Source organism: Dreissena polymorpha, chromosome 2 (assembly GCF_020536995.1).
Source record: "Dreissena polymorpha isolate Duluth1 chromosome 2, UMN_Dpol_1.0, whole genome shotgun sequence".
Taxonomy (NCBI): Eukaryota; Metazoa; Mollusca; class Bivalvia; order Myida; family Dreissenidae; genus Dreissena; species Dreissena polymorpha.
The window spans coordinates 62,790,259-62,816,586 of record NC_068356.1 but is presented as its reverse complement, the minus strand read 5'-3'; the positions used below and the strand labels follow the sequence as shown (position 1 = coordinate 62,816,586).

General features: G+C 37.1%; 1 protein-coding gene across 7 annotated transcripts in view; it reads right to left on the bottom strand.

The window, feature by feature from the left end:
• The window catches only part of LOC127867308 (neogenin-like), a 100,472-nt gene that overhangs the window by 22,112 nt on the left and 52,032 nt on the right, over positions 1-26,328 (bottom strand). For all 7 annotated transcript variants that reach the window (XM_052408373.1, XM_052408376.1, XM_052408379.1 and 4 more), the window contains exons 4-21: positions 24,757-24,925; positions 23,062-23,198; positions 22,553-22,669; positions 21,998-22,165; positions 16,072-16,240; positions 15,050-15,213; positions 14,343-14,536; positions 13,757-13,844; positions 13,046-13,268; positions 11,958-12,103; positions 11,079-11,230; positions 10,425-10,616; positions 7,384-7,639; positions 6,563-6,757; positions 6,169-6,264; positions 5,652-5,793; positions 3,659-3,831; positions 2,840-2,947 (exon numbers count right to left, since the gene is read on the bottom strand). In XM_052408373.1, coding sequence (XP_052264333.1) covers positions 2,840-2,947; positions 3,659-3,831; positions 5,652-5,793; positions 6,169-6,264; positions 6,563-6,757; positions 7,384-7,639; positions 10,425-10,616; positions 11,079-11,230; positions 11,958-12,103; positions 13,046-13,268; positions 13,757-13,844; positions 14,343-14,536; positions 15,050-15,213; positions 16,072-16,240; positions 21,998-22,165; positions 22,553-22,669; positions 23,062-23,198; positions 24,757-24,925 — 2,889 coding nt within the window. The remainder of the gene's footprint in view (positions 1-2,839; positions 2,948-3,658; positions 3,832-5,651; positions 5,794-6,168; positions 6,265-6,562; positions 6,758-7,383; positions 7,640-10,424; positions 10,617-11,078; positions 11,231-11,957; positions 12,104-13,045; positions 13,269-13,756; positions 13,845-14,342; positions 14,537-15,049; positions 15,214-16,071; positions 16,241-21,997; positions 22,166-22,552; positions 22,670-23,061; positions 23,199-24,756; positions 24,926-26,328) is intronic.

Below are 26,328 nucleotides of genomic sequence, written 5' to 3'. Positions count from 1 at the left end.
AAAGTTTTCGGATGGACAGACGCCATATATTTGACATTTTACCTTGAAGGATGACCTTGACCTTCACCTTTCACCACTCAAAATGTTCAGCTCCATGAGATACACATGCATGCCAAATATCAAGTTGCTATCTTCAATAGTGAAAAAGTTATGGCCAATGTTAAAGAGTTTTTAGACGGACGGACAGACGCCATATACTAGACATTTGACCTTGAAGGATGACCTTGACCTTCACCTTTCACCATTCAAAATGTGCAGCTCCGTGAGATGCACATGCATGCCAAATATCAAGTTGCTATCTTCAATATTGAAAAAGTTATGGCCATTAAAGTTTTCAGACAGACAGACAGACTGACTGACATACACACATACTGACACACTGACGGGCAGTTCAATTGCTATATGCCACCCTACCGGGGGCATAAAAACCAACCGACCAACAGACTGTGTGATTCCAGTATACCCCCTACAAACATTGTTCGATTGGGTATAAAAAGTCAGTTTTTGCAGGCATCATTCCATGCTTTTACAGAAAAAGTGGATCCAAAATCGTTAAAAAAGTAACATTTAGTTAAGTCATGCGCTAACCATGCAAAGCTCTTTTGCACAATCAGTTTCAGAGGCCATGGTCAGTAGTGCTGCAACAATATACCGGTATATCAGTATATATCGCAATACGCAATCCGCATATTGTATTGCGATACGATTTTCATCATACCGGTACGAACATTTTACAAAAATGTATTCACATTTCATTTAGAAAAGCCATCCGAAATAATGATATCTAGGTAAACAAAACAAAGCGGTGTAAATAATTTTTTACGTAAAAATAGCATTCTAAAAAGTGTATTATACGGAGTAGTGTTGTTACATGGGAGCATTTGTTCGATGCTTTTGAACAGATTATCATTGGATTAATTGCGCACAACTGCACATGTTTCGTTCAATTCTGAATTGAGCATTATTAAATTTGTAATCCGAATTTCGGAAACACGCTTCCAAATTTTAATGCTAACGCGACAATACAAAATTCTAGCGTCAAATAAAAAGTGCTTTATCCTTTGTCTCAATAAAAAGCGCGCGAAAATTATGCAGACATGTAGAACGTCGCATGGAAAGTATGGGTGTATTTTGTGTTGTATAAAAGCGGGAACATCACATTACGCAATGTACGTGTGTTCTGTGGGAAAAAAAACGCCCCGGTTGGACGTGATTTCATCACATCTTTAAATAGTAACAAATGCCAAAATGTATTTGATACTTAAGATAATGTGCAAATGTTTGTGTTTCTTGTAATTCTTGAGCACATTTATAGTAAATATTTACCAGAATTTGCTATAAAACTGGAATGTACGGGATTATCGGGTAATTGGCAAGTTATAATCTGGTACAAGTTAGCAATATATTGCGATATATTGCAATACGGGTTTTTAAACTGACAATATATTGCAATACGGTTTTTGGCGTATTGTTGCAGCACTAATGGTCAGGTTTGCAATGTTGGGTACTCAACTCAATTTTGTTATTCCACACTAGAAAAGATAAATAGTGATGTGAAATCAGAGATTAACAAAGGCAATTTTATTACAAAACAAGATGTGTTTGTGAAACACTATTCCCCCACCCCCATATATTTGACCTTTTACTTTGAAAGATGACCTTGACCTTTCAACACTCGAAATGTGCAGCTCCATGAGATACACATGCATGCCAAATATTAAGTTGCTATCTTCAATATTGCAAAAGTTATGGCCAATGTTAAAATTTGACGCAAACAAACCAACAGACAGGGCAAAAACAATATGTTCCCCCAGTATAGACTGGGGGACATAAAAATGTAGAACCGGCTTATTAAAATGTGACGGCACATAGTGATGTGCAATCTCTGATTTAAAGAGGTAGTACATATCAATGTGCAATTTGAGATTCACAAGAGAATCAAAAAGTTACGTACACAATGTGGCCGCCACTAACTGTTGTCTTACCATATGAAATTTTATTCATAACATAATTTTTAACTCTCAAGTTTACCTAAACCCCCTCAAAATTGGCAACGTTGATGATTCAATATTCTGGTCACTTTCAGAAAAATAACTTACTTGTTGCGAAAAAATTAATGAGTATTATTAATTAATATTACAACTACAATAGTGAGAGACAGGTATGAGCTGAAAAAGATCAAACAGATTTTAAGAATGTTGCATGGCTACAAACATAAGTATTTTTTCTATTTAAACACAACGAATTGCTAATATGCAATATGCAGAGAATCTGATAAATAAAACTGTTGTTAAAAGTTGTTAATTAAAGCATATACATACACAACTCAAAATGCCTAGCAACAATCCACAAAGCATCTACACAATGCAGCAGACAAGATTGGACAATCTTGCAACATGTGTCAACATTTTTGTGATTTTCAAAAAATGACATTATATTTGTGATATTTGATGAATTTATTTAATTCCTTAACAATAGCTTAAGACATGATTACGCATCATGGAGAAAAAACATGAATGTGTTGTCAATCAAAATGGCCTTGATATTTAACCTACCAATTATCCAGAAAAAAAATGCTGCAAAGGTCAAATATCAAGGTATAATTCAATATGATTGATGATATTACTGAACCTTGTGATTTTGTTAAGACCACAGAAGACGGAAAATTGACCAGAAAGCTGAGATTATCATCTGAACTACATTTGCCAGTATTTTCCAGTTGCAAAGCCATTGGTTTGTAATATAAGATTCACTAACACTGTTGAGGTTACTGATAGTAGTGATTTTCTACGCACAAGATACCAGCAAATTCAGATAAGGAACCTTGACCTGTACTTACCAGTAATCAGGCCATTGGGTCGCTGTGGTGGCTGCCAGTTCAAGGTCACAGACAGAGGGTTGCCCTCCACGGGTACTGGAGTAAGGTCCCTAGGCATGGTTCCTGGGGCTTACAAGCAAAAATATTTGGGATGTATTACATGTGAAAAAAGGCCCAACAACATTTCTGATAACTACAAAACCTATATGCCAATCACAATCTGTGCAAATTTTGTCTGTAACAGCCATGGACCAAATTGTTCTTCAACACCCCGTATTTACCTCCGTACTTACCTGCAAGTGCACTGGATACAGCCACAATTTCAGAAACACATATCAAGTGTTTTATTTGTCCATGACTACAAATTTGTGAAAAAAGTAACTTTTTTTCTTGCGAGTGCTTTTTAAGATTGACAACAGTATTTTTTTAACGACGAATGACAAGTCAAAACGTGTGTTTTATTTTGTAAAGCCAATCATTATTCTGTTTTAAAAACCCATTTCTTAACATACAATTTTCATGCATCTAGATTTAAATAGCCATAGATGAAGTGCTCCTGCAAAGCCAATTCTTAAACATAATACTGAACCCATTACCATGCAGATGCGCATTTTTACCCATTTGCAGTACCTTGGAAAATCTATTTAAATTAAAGACCTTTCTTAGTAGGTTCAAGTTTTGAAAGCTTCATTTTAAACCCCTAGGTACTAATGAGCAGAAACAGAATAAAACCTGAACAGCCTGCAAGTAACAGGCTGTTGTGGCTTTATGCTGGTTGCATATAGCCATTTTTATTTTGCTTCTGAACAGGAAAAGGTTAAAACCCACTACTCAACTTACAATTTTCATTAGTCTTGTTTGTGACAGCCATGGACCAGGTACTTCTTCGCCGCCCCTTGGTGACCTTGATACTGAACTCGTATGTTGTGTCGGGTCGCAGGTCGTTGATATGCTTCACCAACTCCGTGCTGTTCTCGTAACGGTAACGACCTCGGCTTGGCATGGTCGTATATCTGTAACCATATCATATATCTTTTAACTGCTTGGTCATGCATTTTGACACGTTTGTAGTCCATTAGAAAATCAAATTTAATTAAAGACATTTCTGAATAGATTCAGATTTTAAAGGGTTATTTTCCAACATTGTTATACTACTGAGCAGCAAACAGCATACAAATTGAACAGCTTGCCAGTTGATGGTTGTATATACACTGCAACTCCAATATATCACGGTCCGTTATATATGGCGTTGTCCAATATATCGCGAATCCGCTATGGCTCCCAAAAATCTGACGAGCATAGTCCCCAAATAAAATGTTTTAATCTGAGAATTTGATGAATTAAAATCCGTTTCAAGCTAGTATTTTTACCTTTTTTCACCAACTTTAATCCAACATTCATAATCCAGTTTTGACCAGATTGTTTGCTTACATTGCAAATCACTTTAACGCCTGTGTACTGCTATAAACAATAGCCCCTCTTGTCAAACATCATAGGTCATTTCGGGTGTTACCATTCTGTATTAAATTTGCTTTGAACTGCCGAAACGCACCAGTGCACACATGAAGGTGTACACAATTATAACTGTAAATGTCACAAGTCAATACTGACCTATCTCAACAATCTGTGTGCGTTAGATAGAATGTAAACTACTTGCTTTTAATTTAGAGGTAAAGATCCCTCAGTTTGTCAAAATGCACTACTATTAAAACCCATGCTTTCCATGCTTTTCATGAGAATGAATGACATCATTTTGTACATGGGTCTAATTTGTGCATGCTGTCTTGACCAATACAACTCGGCAATGTTTTTCGGATTACAAATTTAATTATATGCATTTGAAAATACTCACAAGGAATAATGTTTTGTGTTATACCAATGAATAACATATGGATATAACACATAATTGAATAAGGTAGATAAATAGCGTGTTTTGAGATTGCATAACGATGCTAATGCATACATATACATGCATACATAACCTTACAATTTATATTGCGTGCCGGATATATCACGGTAGCGATCTTTGAACCCCTTCAACCACGATATATTGGAGTTGCAGTGTAGCGATTTTCATATGGTTCTGAGTGGGAAAGGATTAAAGGACAATTTATAATGAAAACTCATAATCCGTGGTCTCTAACAGGTCTGTCTCATTTGTATGGCTTAGCATGCCTGTAAGGCATTTAGTCATGGACCAACATGCTTTAGTATCACAAACCTGTATGATGTACTGGTATTCTTCATGTTACAAAAGCTCATAAACCCTTTACAACATATATATTTTGACGCATTTGTAGTCCCTTAGAAAGGTAAATTAAATTTAAGACCTTTCTGACTAGATTCAAGTTTTAAAGGCTTCATTTCCAACCCTAAGATACTGATGAGCAGCAAACAACATAAAACCTGAACAGACTGTGAGTTACTTGCAGGCTATTCTGGTTTAATGCTGTTTGCACATAGCCATTTTCACTTTGCTTCTGAGATACAAAGGCTCATTAACCTAAACAAAATACATCTCAGAGGTTCAATTTAAAAGTTAATTGTGCAGTAAGAAATCAGTAACAGAAAGACTTGCTTAATTCCACTATGGGCTTCATTTTATATGATCTCAGTAGGATAAGTGAATTATGACCCTTCCCCAACAGGTGTCCATAGTAAATAATAATAAATAAAATATTTATTAAAGGTGGAGGTCACAGTTGTGTAGTGTTGTCTAAATCAATTTTAGGCTTCTGATGCCATCCAGCCTAATAAATAGTTTTCAACAAAATTAGTTATCCACATGATATCCTTTGTTTGATTGATTTTAAATCATTAACTATTTTTTTACCTGATGGTATAGAAGCGATTGTCGGTGATCCTCTGTATTTTCCCCAGTGAGTTATCAGTCCACGTGAGCACTACCGAGTCATACGAGAGCACCATAGCCTTCAGGCCAATAGGGGGAAGCATTGGGGTGACCAGCTCCTCGGCTGAAATCACAATCATCAAAATTAGATTATATGTATACCCAAAATAAATCAATGAGTAATTTCATGAAAGAAACAATGTTTTCATTTTGACAAAAGAGTTGACCAAGGTGTCAACACTTCCGAGTTAAAGGGAAAACAATATGTGTGAAAATACTAATTGCAAAAGAAACAAAACAACTTAGAACCAATAATTTGGCTAAATTTTTAGATATTTATTTTTATATAACGTAAAGATGGTTACAGTTTGAAATTACTGTTCACTTTAAAAAATAACAAAGGACAGTAAAATGCTAAGTTTTCAGAACAAATAAATGAAAATACAGCAACAATTCTACAAACTTTTTCCTATAAAAGATCTAACTGTAACACTCTTGCCTGTTTCTTCCAGGGTGAAGACAGTGTCATATCTTGGGGGTCCCTCACCCACATTGTTGTAACCACGGATGGAGACAACATACTCGGAAGCCGGGTCTAAAGAAACAGAAAAAATACCAAATGGAGATTTCCTTTGTTTGTTCAGTTTGATGTTTTCCTGTTTTCACAATATTTCAGGCATATCACAGCAGTGGAAAAACTCAAACTTTCTTGTGTTATCTCGTTAACCAGTAGATCTACTTATTGTACATACTTTTGCCAGTTAGTAACAAATGCCCCAATGCAATGAGAGGTAAGGAAAAATGGCCACAAAAATGATTTCATAAAAAGTGAGAACAAGTAAAATTCCATAGTTACTACTCTTTAAGCACCTAAAAGACCACCAAATACTTACGAAGATTCTCAATTGTGTAATCAAACGTGGACGCATCAAACACCTGTCTATACACATCGGCAATCCCTTTCCCATAGCCAAGGTAGTAGCCGCGCACAAGGTACTTTGACCGTCTGTTGGGAACCCACTGAACGAGCAGGGAGTTTGGACCAGGCCGGACCACAAGTCTGTCCGGGATTTCCGGTACTGCTGTCTCTGAATTAAAAAAACGTACATCATTAATAAATTAACAGATTATAAACAGTATTATGCACTGATTTGATGGTACAACCTTACAAGAGCACCGCATAACGGGTGCCACGCTCGGCTGCGGGTCCAGTTTTGAATAGATGAAAGCGTGTCAGAATTTATTTTTTTAGAGGTCACAGTGACCTTGACCTTTGACCTAGTGACCCAAAAATGGGTGTGGCATGTAGAACTCATCAAGGTGCAGCTTTATATGAAGTTTCAAAGTTGTAGGTTGAAGCACTTTGATTTTAGAGCTAATACTCAAAACCTTGACAAAATGTTAAGATTTTAGCACGACGCAGACGGTGGACGACACGAAGACAAACAAGACACGACGACAGACACGACATGACACAAGGAGCTGGCTATGACAATACCTCGAGTTTTTTCCGAAAACAGCCGAGCTAAGGACACATCACGACGACGGACACGACACGACAAGCTGGCTATGACAATACCTCGGGTTTTCTCCGAAAACAGCCGAGCTAATAACAGCAAACACTATTTAATAATTACAGAAAACAGTGTCCAAATATTCACATAATGTTTCATGATAATTAAAACTTATAATAACCAACACATGTAAATATTACCATCAAGATCATCAGCATATGTTTTCCCAGTGAGCCAGTCCGTGGGTGGTCCACTACCATTGACAGTCTGGGCGGAGATTCGAACCTGGTACTGCGTGTCCTTCTTTAGATCCGTAAGTGCGTACAGGATGCGATCCCCTGCCGTGGTAACGGTGGACCCCTGCTTGGCCCCTTTCTTCTTGTAACGTATCTTGTAGCCCGTGATTTTGCCGTTCTGGTGTTCCTCTTTTGGGGCCTGCCATCTTACCACAAGGCTCTGAGAATGACAATAATAGAGAATTGCATTTATAGAATTTATAATATTTTCCCTTGCAATATTGCAATTAGTAACAGCAAGAAAATTTGAGGGTTTCAATAGTGGAACCCAAGTAGAGTTTGGTTAACATTGGTCTTGTCTACCATGATAAACTAGAGCTTTGTCACAGACGTGACGAATACCCCCACATGCCGTATTAACACATAATATTTTGCATGTCGTCTTCACAAAAAAACAGCGGACACCATGCTCAATTTTTAAAACGCACTTAGTGACCCCTTGACCTAGTGTTTGACCCAGAAAGGCCCATGTTCTAACTTGGCCTTAAGATCATCTCCATAAAACTTCTGACCAAGTTTGGTGAAGATCGGATGTAAACTACTTAAATTAGAGAGCGGACACCATGCTGAATGTTAAAAAACGCACTAAGTGACCCTGTGACCTAGTTTTAGGCCCAGAATGGCCCATGTTCAAACTTGTCCTAGAGATCATTTAGATAAAACTTGTGACCAAGTTTGGTGAGGATTGGATGAAAATTACTTGAATAAGAGAGCGGACAACATGGTGAGGTTTAAAACGCACTAAGATACCCCGTGACCTAGTTTTTGACCCGGCATGACCCATATTCAAACTTGCCCTAGACATTATCATCATACAACTTCAGACCAATTTTGGTGAAGATTGGATAAAAACTACTTGAATAAGAGAGCGGACAACATTGTGATGTTTAAAACACACTAAGTGACCCCCGTGACCTAGTTTATGACCCGGCATGGCCCATGTTCGAACTTGACCTACCCATCATCCAGTTACAACTTCTGACCAAGTGTGGTGAAGTTCAGATTTAAACTACTTGAAAAAGAGAGCGAACACCATGCTCAATGTGTAAAACGTACTAGTGACCCTGTGACCTAGTTTTTGACCCGGCATGGCCCATGTTTGAACTTGGCCTTCAGATCATCTAAATAAAACTTCTGACCAAGTTTGGTGAAGATCGGATTAAAACTACTTGAATAAGAGAGAGGACATCATGCTAAATGTTAAAAAACACACTTAGTGACCCCTTGACCTAGTTTTTGACCTGGCAAGGCCCATGTTCCAACTTGGCCTTAAGATCATCTAGATACAACTTCTGACCAAGTTTGGTGAAGATCGGATGAAAACTACTTGAATTAGAGAGCAGACAACATGCTGAATGTTTATAACGCACTAAGTGACCCTGTGACCTTGTGTTTGACCCGGCAAGGCCCATGTTCGAACTTGGCCTAGACATCATGTAGATACAACTTCTGACCAAGTTTGGTGTAGATCGGATGAAAACTACTTGAATTAGAGAGCAGACACTTAATACGGACCTACAGACAGACCGACTGACCGACAGACAAGTTCACTCCTATATACCCCCCTAAACTTCGTTTGTGGGGGTATAATAATTTAACAAGGACTGTTTGTAAAACATGCATGCCCCCACATATGGGCAGTCAGTTGTAGTGGCAGCCATTGTGTGATTACGTTTTTTGTCACTGTGACCTTGACCTTTGACCTAGTGACCTGAAAATCAATAGGGGTCATCTGCCAGTCATGATCAATGTAACTATGAAGTTTCATGATCCTAGGCGTAAGTAGTGTTAAGTTATCATCCGGAACCATTTTACTATTTCGAGTCACTGTGACCTTGACCTTTGACCTAGTGACCTTAAAATCAATAGGGGTCATCTGCCAGTCATGATCAATGTACCTATGAAGTTTCATGAACCTAGGCGTAAGCGTTCTTGAGTTATCATCCCGAAACCATCTGGTGGGGACAGAGACCACACGACACCAGAACATAATATAATTTGCAAATGTGGTCATAAACTGCATTCAAGAACGAGTCAATGTGACCTTGACCTTTGACCTAGTGACCTCAAAATCAATAGGGGTCATCTGCCAGTCATGATCGATGTACCTATGAAGTTTTATGATCCTAGGCGTAAGCGTTCTTGAGTTATCATCCAGAAACCATCTGGGGGACCGACCGACGGACAGAAAGACCCACATGTGCAAAACAATATACCTCCTCTTCTTCGAAGGGGGGCATAAAAACCTACTGAAGTCTCATTTTTATATAAAAACATCTATCGTTAATAACTAAGAAGAGCTAGCAATCTTGACAGTTATATTCTGCAATGCATCACAATTATATCATGGGTTCAAGCTGAAACGTCATTAATGGCAAATGAATATTTAAAATCATATGGTATAGTTGTCTTAATAATTTATTTCTGTCAATAGCAAGATAGAATATTTATCATTTTCCGCAATTCAGAATTATACATGGGAGTGGCCCATTACTTATAGAACTAGCAATTTTAATTATGAAATGCTGCAACTGCAATAAATCAGGCTAGACTATTCTTAAATCCTAGAAGAAAACAAGAGATGCGTTTGCAAGAAACACAATGCCCCCAATTGCACCGATTTGAAATAAAATTTCAATATATCATTTGGCAGGTTTAGAAATTATCTCCCTTTTAAAGCTTATTACTTCCCTTGGATTGTATTTTTTTACTTTTTACCTTGAAGGATGAAATTGACCTTTCACCACTCAAAATGTCCGGCTTATGAGATACACATGCCTGCCAAATATCAAGTTGCTATCTTCAATATTCAAACATTTATGACCAAGGTTAAAGTTTTGGGACACACACAATGAATGAATGAATGACAGACAGGCAGACAGGCCAAAAACAATATGCCCTCAATCTTTCGATCCGGTTGCATAAAAAGTCTAATTTGATCATACTGTAGAGCTTGCAGTCTCAATGGTAAAATTCTGTGGCGCATCAGAAGGAGCGTCGGAGAACGTCCTTGCAGTGACCTCAGGGGAGGAGACTCCTATGCCGTTGGTGTTGTTGGCAATGACGCGGAATGTGTATTCCTGGTACTCCTGCAGGTCTGTGAACAGATGCTCCCTCTTGGTGGTGTCAATAGACGTCTGGAAACAAGCAGCGACATTTCTTTAAGTACAGTCTTCGACGTAACCCACTCTACTGTGGACTGGGGCAATGGATTCTTGCTTTGGTCAAGTTAAAATTCTAAGTCAGTAGCCAGACTGGTCAAGTGCATTTTATCTTTATTCTTTTAAAAACTAATTTAAGTGTCAGAAATAGCTACAGATTCTAATTCAACACTGTGTAGGTTTATGAACAATAAGCGCTTTTTAAATAAAAGCTTATTGAGCATTGTTTACGATTGACACTTGTTTTCCTATTCTTTTCTTGAACTAACTGTGAGTTGGAAAAGTAATGATGTTTACTAAGAAATCACTATTGTGATTTAAGATTGTAAACCACAGCAGGAAGTGGGTGTGTTTAACACCCCTAAAAAGGCCTTCATTCATTATATATATACAAATGTATATATATATATATATGTATAAATATAAATTATACCACACCTGTTCCTCTTCTGTATCGCCGTCCACATAATAGTAGATGGCGTAGTTGAGTAGTCTGCCCTTGGTCTGCAGGGGCTCCCCCCACGTGACCTTGATGCTCTTAGGGGTCAGGGGGAGGGCACTCACGTTGATAGGCTCTGTCGGCACATCCTCTGAAAGCATGGAATGCATTTATTACTAACCCTCTCTTGATTGCATGTGAATTTGGTGCGTTTGCAGTCCCTAATAAATCAAATTGAATTAAAGAATTTTCTTATTATAATCAAAATTTTCATTTTTCCTTTCCAACCCATAGATACTTAAGCAGCAACCAGCATAAAACCTGAACAGACAGAAGTTTCTCGAAGGCTGTTCTAGATTATGACGGTTGCATATGGCCATTTTCACTTTGCTTCTTAATGGGAAAAGGTTATTATTTGAAAGCAACCAAATTCTTGTAATGTCTCTGAAGACACGAATTAAAGCCCCATCAACACTCAAATATTTAGGAAAATAAAGTTAAAACATAAAAAATCAGTGTTCCTTATAGCAAAAGCCAGAAATTCAACGCTAAATGTGGTCTGGTAACATAGATTTAACGAGATTCAAAATGGTTGTTTTTATTTTTTGCGTGACAATATATTCCATGTGAATTTTCTGAAATTATATCCGAATATTTACAAGCGAACCCGAACCCGAGATTGACTTCGGGCAACTCATGAGAACTACCTCGTATTTGAATTTCTTTTATAGAATGTTTGCTTTAAATAAAAATCAACTGTAAGACGGAAAGTATGGTCCCTGATTAGTCAGTGCTGACTGCACAGGCTAATCCGGGACACACATGTGTTAAGCCCAATTTTCACAGAAAGAGGCTCATAATAACACAGATTGACATACCTTCTTCTAGTGTTTTGACCTTGACAGTGGCAGGCACCTGTGTGACCCCATACTGGTTGAAGGCAGACACCCAGAATGTGTACTCGGCATTGGGCTTGAGGAACAAGACGTTCATCTCCGTCTGGGACGTGTTGGCTACCCTCTCCCTGGAAACCAGCGGAAAAATATTTTACCATGGCGACCAAAGAACTTGAATTAAGCATCAAGCTACTTATTTTTGTGACCTGTTTCCATAGTTTGCTACCCTCTAACTGGAAGCAGGCTAAAAATAGGGAAACAAAAGTATGGCAGATACCATCAGCCAAAGAATTTCAATTTCTTGACTATGCTAAATTTTCAATTCAAAATGTATATTTAGTTGCCTTTGCTTTCCTTTTCCTATAGGTAAGTGGACACTTGTTAACCATAGCCACCAAAATTATTTAAACACATAATATTTTCACAATCCAAAATTTTGCAACATAAAATTAATTTCCATTTTCTATTTGTTGGCTTCATGTTCCCTAAGCCAAAACAGCAAATTGAAACTATGTAACTATTGCACCAAAGTTTTTTAACTGATATTTTTTTTATCAAATTTTAAATGTTTGTGCCTAGAGGTGTCACAGTATTTTTTATGAAGTTATTATGCTATGCACATCTATATTAACTATTTGATCCTCTTGCCTCTTGGTGTTTCCAGTTCTTACACCAGTGTCATGAAATTAAGTTGAGGTCCATTATAATATTTTCAGAAAATGGCAAATATGGAATTTGCGGTTTCAAAGATGTTTATTTTTACTACCACGGTAATGAAGTCTTTAGTAACAATAAAATTGTTTCATTAACTAAGTTGCACAAGGGGCATGACTTTTGTCATGTTTAACATGGGGAAAAAAGCACAGGAACAGCTTCATATCATAACGCACAATCCTAGCAAGTTTGAATGTAGCACATTGAAAAATGTAGGAGAGCTTAACCAAACAAATTTATGTCCACAGACAAACAGAGGGCAAACATATCTTCATTGTGATTCCAATATACCCACTGTTTACTTAGTATCAGGGGTATGAATACACAAATGTCTAACCAATGAAATAGTTCCTTACCTGTCTGACCCAGTTTCCTGCCATCTAACCATGTACTCCACGTTCGCACCCTTTTTAGTGGGAGGTTCCCAGGTCAGGGTGACATATCGCGTGGCAACAATGGCCGCCGCTAGTGTCGTTGGGGGAGACGGAATATCTTCTGGGTTGGTGGCGCTCATTGCACCGGAGCGATACACGTGGTAGATAATGGATGGGTTGGACGGATTGTTGGAGAGTCCAGAATCTTCAAACGAGGGGTAACAGAAATGTGAAACAAAACAAACATTTTAAGTTCCAGTTTCTAGCATAAGGAATCTTAAATCCATACACAATATTTTTATGCCTAAAAGAGGTTTTTGTATGGTCAAATTATCCAGCAAATTTTCAAAGTGGAAAACTGCTATAGGAATAGTTCTATATAATCAATGAATGTTGAAATGCATGAGAAATCATTTGTATTATTCAGCAATTGTTCTCGTACCATAATATTTGGAAGATCTGTTATTTGGATATCCACAACTTTAAAAAAAACATCTATTTGGTAGAGGCAAAAAAGCTGACCCTAAATAATATTGGTTGATATGGCTTGTGACTTTTTTTAAGGATTTTAAATGGTTCTTATTGTATTTTTGCTCAATCAAAGTGTGCGTCTTCTTGTAAAATCTAACACATTAAGGAATAAGTCTATTTAACTAAACAAGTGATCCGAAATTGAAAGCATTCAAAACTTACTTGTTTGAATGACTTTCAGCTGCATTGTAGCCTGTATGCTCCCGATTGAATTCTCAGCAAAGCATTGGTAGTACCCTGAATCTTGCATCTGAAAAAACAACAACAATGATAATAAATAATTTCTCAGCAGACAATGACCTTTGATATTTCAACAGAGAAAAACTACCCCCCCCCCCCCACCACCACCACCACCCAGAAAAAAGGTTTCAATAAAACTAAATAAAAAGGAAGGAAATAGGCTAAAAGACCAATCACAACACCTTTATAGAAGAATATCCATTTATTCTAATATTGTAGGAGTGTTGAATGCAGCCACTTCAGCACAGGCTTAAAACTTAACTTTTCAAAATAATCATTTGAATATTGGCAAATAGCAAACTAGCCCTGCTTTGTGTAAATAGGCATTAATGCATGTGTATTTAGTGCCTTCGCTGATAATCCTTTGAAATACGCACACTTTTGGCTATTATGATATTTTTCTTTAAAAAGGAGTTTATTCCAAATAAAAATTCAGTTCAGACATAAAGTGTTGTACATGCATTCAGCCCTGTTTTCTCAGAGAAAAGAGTTTTTTTTTAATGTGTACCATTAATCCCAGGATTCGAAGACTGTTCTCATCCACTATCTTGATATAGTCCTCATTCTCGCTGGAGATCCTGTGCCCGTTGCGGTACCACGACACCCTGGGGCGGGGGTGTCCTGAGGCCTGACACAGGATCTGAATGTCCTGCTTCTCGTGGGCGAGCTGATCCTGTGGCGTCACCGTGAACACTGGCGGAACTGGGAGGGCAAGAATACCAGAATAAGATATTGCCATTGTGTGTTAAGTATTATATTTTCATAGTTTATTTCAACGCTACAGTGTGGCAAAAGCCCATATTGGTCCATTTATAGAAAATAATATCACCACTCTTGTATTTGATAAAGAAAACGTATATACAGAATATTAATTGAGTATTGGATAAAGATCAAGTTTATCATGCAGGGCTTAGAACCATGGTAGCGCGAGGCTTGCTGAGCATGATAAACTTGATCTTTATTTAAAACTCACATAACATTCTATTTATCCTATTCTTTCCTCCCTTTTTCCATTCATAAATATTGCATTTTTTTACGATTTCTTTTTCCGTAGTTGATTCTCCAATTTTTGCAAAAACCCAAATCTGATAAAAAATATTGATAGTATAGGGCTCTAGTTTATACGATCTTTATTATACTATCGATTTTCATCTGGTAATAGAATAAAACTGTACATAGTAGATTGCATAATTAAATATATTCGTCAAACCGCACCAAGAACATCAAGTTTGGCCTCAGCATCGTTAGAATCTAAGTCGTTCTCCGCTCTGCACATGTAGGTGGCATCATCCGATTCCTCCCCTTCTTTCATACTAAATTTGACGTCCAAAATCTGCAGGTTACCCCCGCCTATCATTGTCACACGGCCGTCCTTGTTTCTAAAAAGTTAAAAAATAATGAAAATTGACAAAGAAATGCAGGTTTCCACTAAGCTTTTTTATGACAGCAGAATCAGAAATTTAATGAAAACAAAACATGGATTACAAAACATCCACCATCGCCACTCATTGACGCTTGACCATCTTAGTTTCTAACAGCAAATTAACACATTGAATGACATCTGCAGGTTTTCCATGTCTTCTGCTGTCACTAGACTTACTTCCTCTACTGAAATTTAATAATGATATTTGAAGAAATCTGCCGGTTTCCTCCACCTATAATTGTTGCCTTAGTCATCTTTTTTTGTAGAAGATTAGAAAAAAACAGATAATTAATGTCATCTGCAGATTTCTTCCACACATAATTGTCTAACAGCCTTCATTCATTCCTTGCCAAGCAGAATCAGAAATTTCAAGACAAAATCTGCAGGATTCCTCATCTTGCAATGGCACCAAGATTGCTAATGTCCCAGTCTAGCTTCTTGCCTTTGTTTACAAACATAATAAAAAGGCCTTGAAATGACTCTTCTGATGTTAAAGTGCCTATACAGGTAAACATTCTGTAGATTCTTCAACCATGATGTTTGAGTATCCTCATATCCATGCATAGAAAGTTGGACAGCTTTATTCATTAAATAGCAATAGTGATTTCTTTATTAATTAAATAAAATTGAGTTAACAGCCACATTCAGAATGCTATAATTTGAATTAAACAATACATTGTTTCATTAAATTGTTGTTGTTGTTTGTCAAGCATTAGTCAATTGAAATTTGACAGGTTCCCAATGCAGTTCACATAATTTCTAACCCTGAGCAGGAACATTTTAGGTGTAACCTCCCATGTTAAAGCATACTCACAGGTCAATGGTGCGTTCGTTTTTCAGCCAGGTGATCTTGGGCTTTGTCATGTCCGAGCCGAGCCCATACGCGCCACAGAACAGGATGACCTTTGACCCCACCATGGCGGACGTGTCCCGCGGTTTCAGAGTGAAGTTGGGCGCAAACCCTTCGAAGGTGTCCCCGACAACTGTGCCAACAAATATGAAATGGAATTAATCAATATTTAAATTTAAAGGATTTATCATTGTTAATCTACTTAATATAATCGACTTAATAAAACTATGTTTTTCTTCTTAATAGTGCAGTCTTCTATTGGACAAGTTTGTTCATTATTGTGGGAAGATATTAAATTTTCATTTAGCATAAACTTTGGAAAAAGTAAATAATGTTTGTCCTTATGAATGTTAAATTACATACAATACAATATTCTAAACAAGCAATTTCAGTTTAAGAGCCATAACAACTTTTTTCACTAACATCACACAATGTTTGCAAATCAACATATTGGAAATGAGCTCAAGGAAAATTGGCATTAAAGTGTCATCTAAGATAAGCCTGCAATCCACACAGGCTTATGAAGAAAGACACTTTCAGCTTGTATTGTTTTGAATTGTTTTTTTAAAGAAAGTCAATTCTAACTAAAAACTAAAAATGACGCCTCATGTTTGACTCAGGGGCGCCCCAGGGTTGGTAATGGGGCCATGCATAGTTGAGATTGACCGTATTGTCATAAGAGATGTTCAGTATAAATTTGAAGTAATTAGGTGTAGAAATGAAGAAGTTAATGTAAAATAGCCTAAAAAATGAGTGAAAATCTATACCCTAATTTCTCCTCCTCATCCTGCTCTCCTAACAAATCTAATAATGAAATAACTTCACTGTAGTCAATTATGTACATTTATTTCATGCTTTTCGGTGGTTTATAGGGAAATATCAGTGAATTAAAACTGATAATTTCACTGTTCAAACAATGAAAATTATCAATGAAAATTATCGATAATTTTCACTGTTTACTGTGAAATGACGTCATTTCTTTAACGAAATGACGTCATTATCCCAGCGAAATTCTTTAGTTAAACTCTTTAACAATGTATATAAACTGTTACAAAAAGGCATAAAATAAAAATAAAATTTGTTGGATTCGGTGGAATATCGATTTTAATTCCCTCGTGATCATAAAAAACATATATTTTCACTCGTGGCTTTGCCCATACATGCCAGAATTGTTTAGGTCCAAAGCGGGACATTCCATAAAAAATTGTCGGGACATTTGACCAAAAAGCAGGACACCTAAAACGATCTATCATTCCAACTTTACTGTCATCAGTATAGTACTAACAAAAAATCTTGATACTCTTATTCAAGACATAAAACATCTGATATGAAGCATGAAATCTAAAACATAACAATAACAGTTTTATTAAATAAGACAATAGCAAACAACGAAGATTATATTCATCTTTTTAGAGTACAAAATCTGGAACATTACGACAACACTCATTATATTAATTTCAATGGCAAACATTAACGCAGGGGAGGCTATCCAGTGCACTGAAAGTACAGGTTACAGTAAACTATCCACCGAACAGTTACAACACGTTGTTTTTATTACAATAACACACGACAAGATGGGTACCACTTTTACTGTTTATTGCAATGTTTTTTTGTAGCATGTATCCATGCGCAGTTTGTTACTTGTCAATTGTCGCGGCTTAATTGGAGTAACTGTCATGCATAGCACCTCGTTGTTTTAAGCTTAATTGGAGTAGGGTCATGCATAGCACCTCGTTGTTTTTATTACAATTGCACCCAATTACACTAGACAGGATGGGTATCACTTATAGGACTGTTTGTTGCGATTTTGGTATATTGCACATTCGGATTATCCCGCTATATTGGAACTAAACATTGAATGTAAAAGACTCATTAATGACGTAGAGTTAATTTTACAAAACAATTGTTTTGTAAACCGTTTCAAACAAAGACAAAAACAAACACATTTTCAACATATATTTCATTATAATACAACTATCAATAGCAATAAGCGACCACTATCTTGAAGACCACCATGGTGTGAATGCCTGATAAAATCAATAATTAGCCGATAAATCGCTGATAAGGTGTCATAAACAACACTGGTACACAAGAGAAGTAGAATCGGATTGTTAATTGGGGGCAATAAAGGGATTAGCGGTGGTAAGTGTTAGCGAAACAGCTTGAATAGCGAGTTTTATTGGGAACCTATAGACCTTACATCGTTTTTTACGAATGTCAGGACAAATCGTCTCATATCAAGACGCCTGGACAAAGGGCCCAAAAGCGGGACTGTCCCGCCGAGATCGGGACGTCTGGCATTTATGGCTTTGCCACTCGTGAAAATATTATTTTATATGATCACTCGTGAATTAAAAACGATAATCCACCGAATCCAACAAATATCCTCAATGTCATCCTAATTGGAATGACATATGAGATGGCTGAACATGCTCTCTTATAGCCAATCTTCTTGCTTTTGTTTTGGAAAAGTTATATTAGGAGGTTATATGTTTGCCTAAATAGTAGCGTCTCAGCAATTTTCTACCGCAATCTTGTACACAACAATGAATATGTTGAATTTCCTGTCTGTCTTTGATGTGCCTGTTCAAAGTCCATCTTGCTTTAAATTGTTTCTCACATTTTTCCCACTTGAACATTTTGACAGATTTTCAGTAATGAGTATAAAATTGTAATTAAACAAAGTGAAAGTTTCAGCCCTGTTATAGATTCTTGAGGCTCTATTCCATGAGTTTCTCATGCTTTTTATGCTTGACTGCATTCTATCTTTTCTGCCATATACAGGTGTCCCTTTTCCCCAATATTTTATAATCCCTTGTATAAACATTAGATGGATGAGCTAAACCATTTCACAGATGAGTTAACACAAACAATTGAATACTAAATACATCTCCGCATGGGTGAAAGTTGAAAATTTTCTAAAACCTGAAAATTTTGCTGGGGGTCTTGGGGGCCGCTAGGGCCCCCAGGTAGGTCCAGGGCAAAGCCCTGGTGGGGGGGCCAGGGGGGCGAAGCCCCCCGAAGCTGCAGGAATTTAGCTTTTTGGAAACCATTTTTAGTAAGGAAAAAGTACTTCTCATGATACTTCAAAAGACCATCTAGTGATACCAAAATTACATTAATTTTGAAATGTAACAGAAAATTTTTACCAAAAGTTGAAATTCCTTGTCTCTGGGAATGCTTCTTTGGTCTTAATGTTTTAAGTCATCAGATGCAGATGAACTAAACTGAGTATATAGGAAGAAATTAGTTTTGACATGACATTTTCATATTTTGTGTTCTATAAAGTTCCCTAAATGACTAAGCTGAATAAACCCATTATTCCTTTTAAAAGTTTATGTCTGGTCAAATTAGAAAGCATCAACAGAGGACAATAATTAATTGCAAAAACAATATGCTCATATTGAAAAGATAAGCACTATGACAAAACATTCGTTATTAGAAGTTGCCAGATAAAAATGTGTTCAGAAAAATAAGTTAAGGTATTTTATTCAAATAAGCCCTCTATGGCAAAATTGCTTTCACAAATTTGCACTTCTACAATTTTATGATTTGTACAAGCATCAGCAGATCGTAATTGGTGATTACAAAAATAACAATTTCATTTTAAATTATTAGAAAACATTTCTTAATTCCACTGCTACAGGAATACATAAGTTAATATATATGCAGTAATGTGTTAAATAAGTTTGATTCTTTTCCATCTTCCTCGTTCACTGCCGCCAGTTGCTGAATCTATACTTTTCCTTTTCTGATTAATGTTTTTCTGCGTCCGTCTCATCAAATTTGCTAGTTGCTTTGCTCTTTTAGCCTTCAAGAGGTTTACAGATTTGTCAAGTTGTTCTCTTCGTTTTGCTTCTTCATGTTCCTTCTTTTCTTTTAAGTAACCTTGATAACTAGCGTATGCATAAATGCAGCTTTTGGCCATACTGTTGGTTACTTTCAATTTTACGCTTCGGACTTTCTTCCTTTTCAAGGCAGTCTTCACTATAGCAACAGCCTCATAGTTCTTGACTGTTAATTTTGTTCGATCTTTTTCCACAATGTCATCCATGATATTGAATGTGGATTCAATCAATGGCCCAGAAAACACTGTAAGTAGTGATGCCACAAGTTTTTTCAGAAAAGGAAATCGTTCTTTATCAAAAGATTTAAGTCCAAAAACTTTAGTCCAATACCCATTATCTATCCTATCATCCTGATTGAAGTTGCGTCCTATTTCCTTAATGTCTCTATCAACATGAAATATGAAATGTTACTGTGTAACTGTAAAGACTCAGTATTGTTTTATTGTTCAAAATCATAATAACATATCATTGATTATTTCGAACTTAATATATATTTCACAAATTAGTTTCCCATTTAACATAATAACTTTCAGCGTTTAGATTATGAGCAGATATTTTTGTATTCACATGTTAGTGCTATTGATGTGAAAATTCGTTAAAATCTTGAACGCAGAAATTCATTATATGGTCAAAATAATTGTAACTTGCTCTCAAATAATCAAAAACGCTTTCGCCATTATGCATGAAACACGTGAATTTACCAACACTCGCATCGCTCGCTATTCGACTGTTATATACATATACGTAAATCACGAGATACCCGAGGAATATTTTCTGCATTCTGGAAAAACGTCATATCTAATAACACTCAGCAGATAATCGAAAGTAATTGTGTATTTAATATGTCCAATTACACTTTTTAATAACCCAGGGTGAGTGCGTAATATTATTATAATCAAACAATGAATGAAATCTTTACTCAGATAAGATCTATGTATTAACGAAACGATTATGCATAAATTGTGTGACAGTTGTGAATAAATCAACGAAACCACACCTTCATCCAATCAAAAAATATACCATGTGAAGGTGAACAATAGCGATTGGTTAAAGGCGTATCCAACGATAGAGTAATTATTTTTGATTGGTCAGAAGTAGTTTGTAGCAGAACCGTTGTGCATATCATTAACGGATAAATATTTTACGCGTGACGCAATAAAGACAAATGATTAAATTTTCAGGAATACAGATTGCTTGATTTTTTTGTGTTGCAATTAATAAATACCTGATCTGGTTTGTTTGAATGCATTGCGGGCGGGTTTTATCGAGGTACTTGAACTGGCGCCTGCTATCTATAGGGTGCCTACCCCCCCCCCCCCCCCCCCCAGAATTTCTCAACGGATTTACGCGATTTGGAAAAATGACCTCGGCGGCCATCCAAAAACCGGAATTCCGGGTTAACCCGGAAAACTTTCACCCATGTCTCCGTGCCACTACTGTGTAACACTATGCACCGCTTTGATTTATTTAAAAAAAAATTATCATTTGGCAGGTTATTTACTTACCTCCCTTTAAAGCTTATTACTTCCCTTGGATTTGTTTTTTTGACCTTTGACCTTGAAGGATGACCTTGACCTTAACCTTTAGCCACTCAAAATGTGCAGCTCCATGAGATACACATGCATGCCAAATATCAAGTTGCTATCTTCAATATTGCAAAAGTTATGGCCAATGCACTATACCGCGGGCATAAAAAAAGTGAAAATCTCTGACCTGGCCCCACCCAAACCCCCATAACTTTTGACCCAGGGGTCAGATCAAAATTCAGAATAGTGCAGGGCCGCACATATGCTCATAGCTACCATGTGTGCAAGTTTCAAGGTTCTACTGCTTATAGTGTAGGAGGAGATAGTGGCCAGGACAGACAGACGGACAGACAGACGGACAAACAGACAGACAGGAGGACAGACGGACGGCGGAGATAACCACAATATCCCCATGATTTTCAAAAAGCGTGGGGATAATAAAGTTTGGGTGGAAAATGTCGTCCTTTATTAGTAAGGCTAAAATCTGTCAGAAGGTCTTAAGCATCAAAACCTTACCAGCTTTTTTCTGCAGCAGTTTGACGGCCTGACTCCGCCTTGGCCTATCGACCCCCTCGGCCTGGCAGGAGTAGGTGCCAAAGTCCCCGAACTGTACATCGGACACCTCCAGGACCCCTTCCGGATAGGTGCGGAACTTTCCTGTGCGGTCTGTCACCAACGCATCATCTGAAAGACAAACACATTACCATGTTGTTTTAAAACCATTTAACAAACTGACTCAAAAATAAACATTACTTTTGTGGAATTTGAGCCTTTGAGATGAAATTTAATGGTGACAACTATGAGGCATGTTGACAACAGCTTTCACAACATTCTCTCACATCTTAAAACTCACAAAGAGATTTGAGAAAACACCTAGTTTTCTATTGTTGAAATCCTTTTTCTTCAATAATCATAAACCATGTGATGTTTGCCTTAAGAACAAAGTTTATGGCACAATAAAGGCAAGTTTGGATAAGACAGGCTTTTAACAAGTTGTCCTGAGATTATCATTATTAAAACTAGCTAAAAGTTATAAACTGACAAAGCTTCTGGGACAACATGTTTTCTCACCTTTATACCATGTGATGTTAGCACTAGGCACAGAGTCTATTGCACACTGGAACATTGCTGTGTCTGTCAGATATACCTCCACATTTGTCGGCTCCACAAGAAAACCACGTTCCATGCCTGAAAATTAATATAGCAATTCATTTATTTCAAGTATTTGCAGTTCCGAACACTAGTTTCATTATATGATTATCACAGTGGTTTGTTCACATACTCATTAAATTAGTAGGTAAGATAACTTGCAAGTACTAAGTGCCCATGCATACTTTTGACATTAACAGAAAAGCCCTATTGAAGAATAGCCCTACAAGTATTTTAATGACCAATAACCTCCCCAAGTTACATTACAGGTACCTACTCAGCCATTTATTTCCTTTTCTGAAAGGGTCAATTTAATAGATCCATTTTAAGGGTCATTTTTTTTCCTCAACTTGACTGTCCAAGCCCATGTGTAAATTTAATCCAAGGGTGGCTACTCAGGTTTAAAATTCAAAGCAAGGGAGACCACTCACCAGCAATAAGAACCTTGCATTTCCTACTGAGGATGATCTGCCCTTCCCAGGTGGCGCTGCAGTGGTAACTCCCTGCATCAGACTTCCTATCCACAATGTCTGAGATCAGAAGATTTCCGTCCTTCTCTATAGAAACTCTGTAAAAATAAGGACAGTCGTGTTACCCGTATTCTATTCACATATTGGATAAAACAAGGATATCAGTACAAGAGCTGTCAGAGGACAGCGTGCTCTACTATTCGAGTGCTTGACAGTATAACGTAAGCCATCATCAGGAAATTGTTCATATTCAATAATAAAAAATTTTAAGGGGTAGGGGGGGGGGGAGGGGGGGGGGAGAGGGGGGTGTAATGTGGGGTGTGGTAATTTATTAGATGATGTTTAGAAAATAAAATGGGGGGGTAGGTTGAGGGGGGGGGGGGGATTCTAGGTAAGGGCGTGGGGTATTGTTTGGATGAAATCCATTGTGGTATTCAGGTAAGTGTTGTTTTGTCAAAGTAATAATAAAATGTGATCATAAAGAAGTTATGGCAATTTACATGTAAGCAAATGTTCAATTATCTAAGTGTAAAAGGGGCCATAATTATGTCAAAATGTTTGATACAGTGGTCTGCTCTTGTTTATAGGTTGGGGTCATGTTGGTAAACAAGTATGCAACATATTAAAGCAATATGTCAAAGGATATAGGAAATATTTGGGGTAGTACGCTAACTTAAACATAGATTTATCAATAATATGCATTTTCTTAGTATAAAAGGGGCAATAATTATGACAAAGTGCTTGATAGAGTTGTCTGCTCTTGTTTATAGGTTGGGGTGATGTTGGTAAACAAGTATGCAAAATATGAAAGCAATATGTCAAGGGACAATGAAAATAAATGGGGTAGTACGAAAACTTTAACATTTGCTGCATATTCTAAGTGGAAAAGGGGCCATAATTATGACAAAATGCTTGATAGAGTTGTCTGCTCTTGTTTATAGGGTGGGGTAATGTTGGTAAACAAGTATGCAAAATATTAAAGCAATATGTCAAGGGACAATGAAAATAATTGGGGTAGTACGAAAACTTTAACATTTGCACGGAAACGGAAACAGCAACGGCAACGCAGACGCCGGGGTGAGTAGGATAGCTCCACTATATATATTTCATATATAATAGTCGAGCTAAAAACTGATGAATGCCCTACATCCCAAATATATAAGAGATCGGTCTGTCAAATATTGAAGGCGCTATGAGAAACTGTAACCAAAGTGTGATCTTGAAAAAATCTATTATTAGCCTCGGTGACCTTGAACTTGACCCCAGTGACCTCAAACCTCATCAAAAGGTAGAGGTCCATGCAAGGTACGTACATGCCAAATATGAAAGACATCTGTAAAGTATTGAAGGTGCTATGAGAAACAGTCAAAAAAGTGTGACGGAAAAATCTATTATTAGCCTCGGTGACCTTGACCCCAGTGACCTCAAACCTCATCAAAAGGTAGAGGTTCATGCAAGGTACGTACATGCCAAATATGAAAGAGGTCGGTAAAGAAATGAAGGTGCTATGAGAAACTGTCCAAAAAAAGTGTGACGGAAGGAACTACAAACTGGCAACTATATGCTACCCATATATATATATATGGGCAGCATAAAAAATCAGATGTGCAGAACTAAATATGATTGACTGCCAACATTTTTTCTGATAAATTTTACCTGGAACCTGTCACAAGCAGCTGGCCATCTTTGTACCAGTTGATTATTGGAGCACCTCGATTAGCGTGAATTACAGAGCAGGGCAGACGGAGTGAGCCCCCCTTGAAGCCGATCACATCTGTGGGCTCCTTCGCGAAGTAGAAGTTTGTAAATGTAGCGCTGCCATTGCCTGAAAATTAGTTGATAACTTACAAATATCATAAAAAGTGTTCAGGATTTTTATTCTTTCTTTATAAAGTACCTGAGCAAACAGCACTTTTCCAATTGTGGAAAAATTGCCTAATTCTCATTGCCATCAGAAAAACAAACAAAATGATTAATGAAGGAAACGTAGGTCAATTCGTTTCCAAATATAGCATTATCTGCAAGTGAACAAATAAAGGTGATTTTTGAAACACCTATGGCATGGACAATACCACTTCCTTTTAAATACATGTACATGTAGGTTGACAAAAACTCTTCAATTTTGAAAAGATCCTGTAAAACTATTTTCATTTGCATTTTGTCAGTGAAATAAAGTCTGCTAAAAGTAAGAAAAAATCCCACCAATGTATTATTGAAATGTATACAGTTATGAGAGAAATGGATTATGGAAATAAATTGTTTGCAGTTATTGGCAAATAAATTTTTGTGTTTTTTTGTGTTATTGGAAAAGTTTGAACAAATTCTCAGACAAACTACCTTGGTCAAAAATGAAAGACAGGGACGGAAATTAGCATGAAAGCGTTATGAGGGGTTCAATTTGGGGTAAAAATCCAGCCTCATTCCCAATTTCTCATCTAGTGTATGTTTTTCACTAAGAGTAAACAGACCAAAAAATTGCAAATTAAAATATAAAAAAACGAAGCAAACTAGAGATTTGTCACAGAAATGACGAATACCCCCACATGCCGCATTGACACATAATATTTTGCATGTTGTCTTCACAAAAAACAGCAGACACCATGCTCAATGTTTAAAACTCACTAAGTGACTCTGTGACCTAGTTTTTGACCCGGCATGGGCCATGTTCAAACTTGACCTACACATCATCTAGATACAACTTCTGACCAAGTGTGCTGAAGCTCAGATGAAAACTACTTGAATTAGAGAGCGGACACCATGCTCAATGTTTAAATTGCACTAAGTGACTCCGTGACCTAGTTTTTGACCCAGCATGGCCCATGTTTGAACTTGGCATAGACATCATCTAGATACAACTTCTGACCAAGTTTGGTGAAGCTCAGATGAAAACTACTTGAATTAGAGAGCGGACACCATGCTCAATGTTTAAAACGCACTAAGTGACCCCGTGACCTAGTTTTTGACCCGGCATGACCCATATTCAAACTTGACCTGCACATCATCAAGATACAACATCTGACCAAGTTTGGTGAAGATCTGATGAAAAAACTTGAATAAGAGAGCGGACACACACAGACAGACAGACAGACAGACAGACCGGCAGACAGACAAGCTCACTCCTATATACCCCTTTAAACTTCCTTTGTGGGGGTATAACAAAGATTAAAACTAGAGCTTTGTCACAGACCTGACGAATAACCCCACATGCCGCATTGACACATAATATTT